Source organism: Leptonotus elevatus, chromosome 8, assembly GCF_054856555.1.
Source record: "Leptonotus elevatus isolate MCC_2025b chromosome 8, RoL_Lele_1.0, whole genome shotgun sequence".
Classification (NCBI taxonomy): domain Eukaryota; kingdom Metazoa; phylum Chordata; class Actinopteri; order Syngnathiformes; family Syngnathidae; genus Leptonotus; species Leptonotus elevatus.
The window spans coordinates 22,589,886-22,599,329 of NC_141246.1; the positions used below are offsets into that span (position 1 = coordinate 22,589,886).

Consider the following 9,444-nt stretch of genomic DNA (forward strand, 5'->3'; position numbering starts at 1 on the left):
ATCTTTAGCACACATGCATCTTCAGTCACAGGCTGATCTGCTACACAGTATACACACAGTCGTGGTTGAGGTAGCACCCGTACACCAGTTTAAGGAGTACATTTTAGTCATTGTATTAACTAAATCATTATGATTTTTTTTTTTTTTCAAGGTTAAAAAACATTCCCATCACGCATTGCTGTCCCTGTACACTCTTGGCGCCTTTACGGCAATTCAGGAATAGAATTTAATGCTGCAGACATCACTTTTAGCAACACTTAAATACATGTTTTTGATTAGTCGGCCACCAATAGCTGGGTTTCCATAAGGCCTACATCCATCAATTTTCACTTATTCCCCACAAGGGTCACGGGTTTGCTGAAGCCTATCCCAGCTGTTTTTGGGCAGTAGGCAGAGTACACCCTGAACTGGCTGCCAGCCAATTGCAGGTTTCCCTTATAGTTTTTTGCAAAATAAAAAGCAATATAAAGAGACAACAGTGTGAATGTGAATGTGAGTGATCCGTGATTCTCTTGGAAAGGAACTCACTTCGTCATTCCAAGGATACACTTTCATCATCATCCGTTTATCTAAGCTAATAGTGCAAACCACATCAAAAGAAGCACAGAAATTTGGATAAATATGTATATCTAATTTAAATTAATAATCAATACATAGATACACACATATTACATACATTACAGCTGCAACATTTTTGTTAATATTAATAAATCAAATGCACTAATTACAATAACAAAAGAATAGTTAGAAAGAAAAGTGTCCAGCAATGTTCAACATAGTCTTACTCGTTACTACAGCTCTAAACTCACATGACTTATTAGAGGGGGTGCAACGTTTCTGGTGGTACTGCAATACCAGGTTGATGCGTGGAGTGCACGGACCAAGTCCCTGTTCCATCTCCCAGTTCCAAAAATCAATCTAATATATGGTCCCCGGATAGGAGACGTATCAGATATTTTAAACTGATGATAGTTTCCGTGTTACGTCATCACGTCTGCCATATTGTTTGGCTTGCGTAGCAGTTGGCACTGTGCGCTCTTGGAAATTTTAACAAACAAGGTTCCTTTTCACAACCGATATGGTCATTTCGTGTTGGATACATGATTGCACTAACAAAGCTGACAGAACTTGTAAAATGGGATTCTATTCCATTCTAAAGACCCGATCACGTCCCAGACTGTGGTTAGCCAGTGTCAACAGAAAAGATGAACCAACAAAATACTCAACGATCTGCTCAGATCGCTTCATTATTTTTCCTTTTAACGTTTGTTCTTTTACTAAGCATGTTTGCATATTGCCTCTCCAGCAACACCAACATGCTAAACCCCACATTAGCTTGTGGGTGCTTTGCAAAGAGAGTATAACATATACAGGTGCTCGTCAAAAAATTTGAATATCTTCGAAAAGTTGAATAATTTATGTAATTCTATTCAAAAAGTCAAACTTTCATAGATCATAGATTCAGGGCCCTCAGCTTAAGTGATTTCAAGTACTTATTTTTGCATTTGGGCTTTCAGCCCATAAAACCCAAAACATGTCAAAAAATGTGTATAATGTGAAGAAAGCACCATGCATATTTTCCGGTGTTTTGCATGAGAAAAAAAAGATGGATGGATGGTATTTTCAAAACGATATGTAAATCTTCAATAGTTGGTTGGAATCCCTTTGTCTTAATCACTGCCTCAATGCGCCGTGGCATTGCCTGGGGGTTCTGGAAGCCCAGGCTTTCTGCTGTCAGCTCTTTGTTTTTGGGTCTGGTGGCCCCCATTTTCCTCTCAATACTGTATTGAGGGCCTCGTTTTCCTTTTGAAATGCAGTACTCACAAAAGCAAGAGAGGGGATTTATTAGTTACTCAAAACAGCAAGTAATAACCATATTAGGCTCACAATGACTGCTCTGGGAGATCTAATTCTTTTTTATCAAGTTGATGGTGGCGGGGCAGGGGAGCAGTTTCAGTAAAAGGTTGATCTCACTGAACTGCAAGCCCGAAAGATGCCGCAGGTCTTTTCTTGTACAACATGACAGAAGAGAGGAGGGGAAATGAGCACTGTGCAGTCTTTTTAGTCCTCCATGCACTGTATTTTACCCACGTATTTTTGTAATGAGTGTACTGTGTGTCAGCTGGAACAGCTGGAATTATAAAATTAAATATTTATCCAAAGACGGGACTATTAACAAGAACACAGTGATTTGTATCTTTTGTTAAAAAAAAGAAAATAATTTTCGTATCACCGAAGCAGCTCCATCCTGATTTATCATTTAAGACTCTTTTCACTCGCAGGTAATCCTGTAACCCATCTTGGGGTGGGTTTTTGATTTGAATTGACACTGTAGCCCTAGTTGATCCAGATATTGTAGCTTTAGATTCTTGTTAACCTCCAACTTTTCCTGATTACCAGTTTGTTAGTTTAGCTCAAAAACCACCACAACTATTATCAATTCTTCTCATGCCATCCATACACCGAACCTCAGCTTGTGGAAGTTTCGATTCAATTTTGTTAAAAAAAATTTTTTTAACAAAATTAAAGTTTAGATTATCTTTTAAAATAATGCCTGGCCTAATTGTTGATGTGCTTAAACGTTTTATTTTGAATTTCATCTATGAAGCACACTTAAACAATAAAAATGCGGATTTCAAATTTTCTCTTAGTGTATTCAAAAGATAGTCATGCACGACAATTTTGTAACGTCCTAGAATTCAAATTTGTTATTTGGGGACCTTTAACAGATATCAGATTAAAATAAAATTAAAAATCCTGTAAATAATTAGATTAAATATTTAATCACACACAAGCTTAACTAGTGTCCGAACAGAAGACAGTCAGTAAACGACATGCTATGCATGTTTAAAATAGATTAAATTAAAAAAAACAAAAAAACTTTTGAGCTGTTTAAATGTTCCGAATCAAAGCTCCCTCCATTGGATCCCACTAGTTTTCAATGAAAGCTTGGTAGTCTGATACTAAACAGCCTACCCATAATGCTTCGCGCCACCGAGATGTAATACTGTACCCCAACCTCACCTGCAAACCATCATTCCAGATTAACAAATAAATGCAATTTAACACACCGTCTTTTGCATATAAATGTGGCAAGACAAGATACTCAAGTTCGTTATACACAGGAGCATGAGGCGTGGCTCAAAAAGATTTACAAAAAGATTGTATTTAGACAAATCTTAAAATCAACAGTGTAATGGGAAAAAACTCAGAAATTTAAGTTACAGGACTGGAGCTCGGAGTAAAAAGTTAGTGGGGGCGCTGATGAGGGGGAACCCTTAAAAACAAAAACACCACACCCCAATAAAATACAAATGGGGGGACCACAAACCACACTGCACAGCAAATCGGGACTCTGAACTACCCCCGTGAGCTCAGAGTCCTGCGGACAGTGAATAAATGTAAAAGTAAAAAAATATCTAAAAATCAATATTTATTTATTAATGTGATTAAAAAGGAAACAGACAGATGGCCTGAGCCATACATACTGACCAGCCTTGCCGGAGATCATGCTGTAGAGGAAACCGGAAGAGCGTCGACCGCCCCAGCCAAACCAACAAATGGTGAGTTTGAAGGGATTGACAATGGTAAGCACCCAGGGAATTGCTGAATAGCCGTGTGCCAACCACTAATACGGGTATTTTCAAATAAAGCCAACAATAGCCTTTACGTAACACAACGAAAGTAACTAAAGCAGCTCATGCCACTTTAGCTGTTCATTTCACTGCAAAGAACCCAGGAAATGGACAAACCTCAGAGCCAAGAGCAAGTGGATGACAAGTGCCTTCTTCTTCTTATTTCCGACAGACTAGGCCCAGCATGTGCATTGCTGCCCTCCACCAGTCAGACAATGTCCTCACCTAAAAATCACTATATCATAACAAACAGCCCAGTGTCACTCAAAAAATTTAACAACACCTTCCTTCTCTCCCCCAGTAAAGTCCCAGGACCCAGCAACAACCGCAAGGACCACAACCTCAGACCAAGCTCCCGTAGTGCACTAAACATCACCTCCCTTTTCCCCGCATACAGAACAGTGCAACAACACTTGCTCAACAGATTCCACAACATCACAGACCACACAACACCCATCCCGATGCCTCCCCACCAAATGCAGCCCACTCGCTAGCCATGACAGATGCCATATTGGCTGCCTGTAATTAAAGCACTACCACACACTTCCCACCAGGGGGAGCTTCATCTCATCCTGCTACATAAACAAAGGGTCGTTTTCCTTACAAACTGTTTTTAAAGTTCCCATGTAAAAAAAAAAAAAGTAAAATTGATGAATCGCATCTTCAATGACGGAAGGCGATGAACACACGTCTTTCAAATCAAAACTGATTTTTCGATAATTTGGAAATAAATGAAAAGGGAATCATAAAAGAACAAGTAAAAAAAAATCGAGTAATGTCTGCACGTATTTTCTGTAATACTGTGTCTGCTTGTCACTACTTTTGTAGGCATATGAAAAACATTTTAAAGACAAAATAAAAAATCCTGAGGAGCGCTTTACGAAAAGTGTCCCTTTTGCTAGTTTCAATAAAGTTTTTGGTGGGGAGTCAGCCAATGGAAAGCACTGCTGTGAGTCACGTATAGTGCGTAATTTCCGTAAACCACATACGCATTTCCGTTAATGGCAACACGGCGCCACCAGAGGAAGTAACGAATTACAGTTGCCCTGTACCAACTTCTTTGTTCTCCGGTGCTGTCCGAAACAAGCTTAAGCTCCGCCATGGTCGACAAAATGAGCATGTCTCTGGACGACATTATCAAGCTTAACAACAAAGGAAGCCGTGGCGGAGGTTCGTCTCGGCTGAGCGAACGATCAGGTTTCGCCGGTGGGTCCTCGAGGTCGGCACGGAGTCGACCGAATCATTTCAACGATAGAGGCAACAGGCCCACGCCGTACACCAGAGTAAGAACGAGTTTAAATGCATTCATTGATCTGCTTATACGACGGTGCCCATAAGGTCATATGGGGGAGGGGGGATAATAAAGGTAAAAAAAAATAATATCTAGGTCCTTTTAATAACTTTATTTCGCGTTAATGTGCTTCCGGGTAAACACACGTAGCCTCCGAGGTTTACACTGATCTGAATGGAGGTGCATAGGTTTCAAAAGTCACTCTTGGTAGACGTGATTGTCGAGCAGGAAGTCGTATTTGCGGTCACACGTTCATCGTAAGATCTATGGCGCCTTTTTTCACGTCATTCTTTCGTCACTCTCCAACCATAACCGGTTAACAGGGGCGTAGTTGAGGGGAGACTGGGAATAACTGGTCTAATGCCCCCCATAAAATAAACAAACACTTTTGAAGGCATCAAAACAGTTAATTGCCTCTTGATAATTCCCAATATCCGGGCATTTCTGATATGTCCTCAATGCAACGCAATGCTAATGTTGAAATTAAAAGGATCCAAAGTCCAACGCTGTTCAATAAACGGAGAGCGTCATTTCACCGAGTTGACTGCCATTTTGACTTGTGACATGAAGCTCAGCATTTTCAATATTTACCATGTCGTAAGGCATGTTGAGCTGTTCTTGCCGACATTAACAATCGGGGCACAGATGATCAAACATACACGGAGCGTAAGTAAAACTGCTCACAATAAAAATATGAGCAAAGTGCGCATCTCGGCAGCGTGGTCCATTATAAGTAGGCCGGCTGGTAGCCTGCTACCAACTTGTCATTGAAAACTAATGGAGTATAACGGGGAAAAAACTGATTTGGACCATTTCAACTGTTGGAAAGTTGATGTTTTTTATTGAATCTATTTTAAACATGAATAGCATGTCGTTACTGACTACCCTCTGCCAGGACACTACAGTTTAGCCTATTTAAGTGCTTATCTGATTGAATGTGTGCACTTTACCGGGAGTTGGACCAAGGACACAACACCGGGACATGATCAAGAGACGGGTAGGAGCTTTCTTCACTGAAGGGGTCAATTGGGGCTAGAAGCAGGTTCTTAAATGACTGTCACTCCATTAGTTTGGTTACACGTACGTCCGCTAGCAAGCTTCGTGATGCTTCCGTCTGTTCCCTCGCTTTCAGGGTATTGACAAAATAAATCAGCTTTAAAAAAAAATCAATTTTAGTCTCTTATACGTCCGTTTGGATCTTTCTTTTCTGTCTGAAAATTGGGACGACTGAACGGAGGTTTACAAGCGTACACTTCTGTCTTCTCGAGCATTGCAATGGTGTTTTTTGACAATAAACTCCAGTAGGACGGTTAAGAACGGCACTAAGTGCACTTGTCGTTTTGTCACTTAAGGGTGAAAGTCGTTTAAACAATTCTTGCAAGCTTTAAGGTGTGCAGTTACGCAAACACTTTCAGCACTCTATTCGGCGCCATTCAAATGACGGTTTTGGTAGCAAGTTTTTAAAAAAACTTGATTTTCACTCATGCGCAAACGTGTAATGCGCACCTTGCTTATTGACAATTTATGTTAAAAGGGTTTGTGGAGAGAGTCGGACATCACTGCCAATAGAGTGCCTTAAGGCAAGGGAGGTGGTATGTTTTCCCATGTTCCGCATTGAAATGGTTAGCATTTTTATTATCACCCACAGCCCTGTTTGATCAAAAGTTATGAGCATTTTTAGGGCTGGAGACTGCGACCAAAATGGACACAACGTGCACCTTTTTTTCAGTATGTGCGAGCAAGAATTCCATCTGGTCTCATTTGTGTGAATGCATACATTAATAATAATAATGCTCCCTCCAACACAGGCACTTTGTTAGACATTGTAGTTAAAAGTCACTGACTTTTGACAGTTTTCTGTCATTTTCACATTGTGCATTATGCCTCAATCACAAGCTTGAAGAACTGGGGGTGTTAAAAAAATTGTTTCTGTGATTTATCGCGGTATTACAGTGCGCAATTCTTGTATCGATTCCATATGTGGCCGAATCGATGTCTAAACAAAAAATTTTGATGGAAATATTCAACAAATTGTCTTACTTTGGATTAGGGTTCACACTTAAAGCATGGAAGATTGTTATATTAATGGAACATTAAGCCTAAATATTTTATTTCAGTGCTGTTTAAACATTAAACAGATTGCAACCTTTTTGTTAAATACATTGGTTCACAGTTATAAGCCTGAAGTTTCAGAGAAATAAATACATTTTCATACAAATATTACAGTCTACATGTACAAGTTTACTGATTGGTATTTTCTAAGTTTGAGTAAAAAACAAACAAAATCGCAATAATCGACGTATAGATTTGTATGGGGATTAATATGTATCGAATCTAATCGTGATACAGATCGAATCGCCAGGTACTACGCAATTCACACCCCTAGTAAGAACTGTTCTTGAGAATGTATTTCACTGACTGCTTGTCTGCACAGACAGAAAAAGCTTGAGTGCATAAAATGTTAATAACTAACCATATCTAAACAATGTGGGCTAGCTTGCTGTAAAAGCTGATGTACAAGAAAGATGATGGGGGTATGCTATTTGACTTAATTACAATCAACAGGTCATCTGCTCACTTATGTTACAATACATAATCAAATCACTAGGTTCGATCCTTCATTTGCAAGTTATGATGGTTGGGATGAAAGACTAAAACGATAAACAACAAACTTTCCGAATCAGTGCAAAAGATGTATTAAAAAGGTTTACTTGTAACACAGATGATAAAAAAAAAAGTACAAATTTGTTGACAAGTATAGAGGAGACTGTCCTCCAATGGAAAATGAGCGTAGAGGTTGTCTTTACATACCCCAAATTACGACCAACCATTCTGTTTTGGATTTAAGTGTTAAGCGTGTTTTGGATTTAACTTCTGTTGGCCATGTAAATAATCAAAAATGACAAACTGACCATTTAAAAATCAAGAAGGTAATAAACATGCATGTCGAGCAGAAATGTTGCTAATTCTGCCTTTCCTCTGCCTTAGGTCCCTTAGGCTTTGCTTCTCTTTGCTAGTCTTGCCCAGTTGTTAGCAAAGGTGGTGGGTGGGCATTTCAAAATAAGAGTGTGTCCAAGAGTGCACAGGAAATTATTGACACCTCGAATGTCGCATATTTGGTCTCTCGTGGTCCCGCCTGTCTCGCGTGCGTTTGCTGGGGGGGGGGTTTGCTTCGAGCACATGGAGGGAATGTATTATTGTCTCTTGGTGAACAAACATTCATTTGTATGTTTATGTGGTGTTTAAAGTCCCAATTCTTTTTTTCCAGCCCAGAGAGTTGCCAGACAAATGGCAGCACGACATGTTTGAGCAGCACACTGGTGAACACACAGGACCGAGCTCAGGAGCAGACCGAAAAGCCGATAATAGCGCTAAATTGCTCATTTCCAATCTGGATTTTGGAGTGTCCGACACGGACATTAAAGTAATTTACACAGCACTTAAACGCCACAGTGTCGGCATCAAAGTGATCACGACTGATGTTTGACTTCTCCCTACAGGAGCTGTTTGAAGACTTCGGACCTCTGAGGAAAGTATCAGTCCACTATGACCGGTCTGGTCGTAGTAAAGGAAGTGGAGATATTTTCTTTGAAAATACAGCAGATGCTATCAAAGCCATGAAGCACTATAATGGAGTCCCTCTTGATGGTGAGACACTTGGCTCTCAGGCCAGCATATCTGTAAGTGCTCTCTCTCGTCATATTCTCACTCTTTCAGGTCGCCCTATGAAGATTGTACAAGTGACATCAGACGCCGACTCGCAAAGTAGACAATCTACACAGAGGTGAGTGGTGTCCACTGTCACTGAATCATCGGTGTATCTGCATTTGTGTTTTCCTGTTGTTCCCTACTACAAGCTGAATTTGTGGTCTGACCGCAGGTCCTCCTCCAACAGAGGCTTTGACAGGAGCAGGCTCGGTCAGCTTACATTTGACAGGAGTGACCGAAGTGACAGGGGTGACAGAAGTGACAGGGGTGAAAGGAGTGAATGGAGTGAAAGGAAGCAAGGTGGCAGCAGTCGAGGGTCAAGAGGTTGGGGAAGTGGACGAGGAAGAGGGAGAGGAAGCAGACCCCAACTATCAGCTAAAGAGTTGGATGCTCAGTTGGATGCGTACAATGCAATGGTATGATATGCTGAGTACACTTGCTTATTCAGATCCACTGTCTCTGAAAACTGATAGTATCTTATTTCTTCTTGCTTTGTTACAGGCAAACAGCAATTAGAAGTGTTCTGGAACAAAACGTGGAAACCTACAAGTTTTTTGATGGATCTTATTTCATTTTTGTTGATAAGCCATTTTGCCGTACAGTTTTATTTTAATTTTATTTTTAACAGTTTTCTCAAGTCCATGCTTATGTTTTATTGTTTTGGCAAGAGACCAACTCTGGCTTCTGCTTTCTAAATAGCTTTGGTGTTTTTTTGTAATTGCAAGATGATTAACCTTCATGTCACTTGTTACTGTATACTTGATATGTGAACATCCCAGGGTTTTGTACATAAATATACAATCAATTTGA

General features: G+C 40.1%; 1 protein-coding gene and 1 pseudogene across 1 annotated transcript; one reads left to right on the forward strand and one right to left on the reverse strand.

Moving 5' to 3' along the window:
* Positions 1-821: 821 nt before the first annotated feature.
* Positions 822-989, reverse strand: LOC147170225 (U2 spliceosomal RNA; annotated as a pseudogene).
* A 3,640-nt stretch (positions 990-4,629) lies between these two features.
* On the forward strand, positions 4,630-9,444 carry LOC147170226 (THO complex subunit 4-B-like). The gene is made up of 6 exons (XM_086082783.1): positions 4,630-4,918; positions 8,195-8,350; positions 8,427-8,574; positions 8,644-8,710; positions 8,807-9,050; positions 9,136-9,444. Exons 1-6 carry the CDS (start codon positions 4,736-4,738, stop codon positions 9,148-9,150), a joined length of 813 nt encoding a protein of 270 aa, XP_085938909.1. The 5' UTR covers positions 4,630-4,735; the 3' UTR covers positions 9,151-9,444.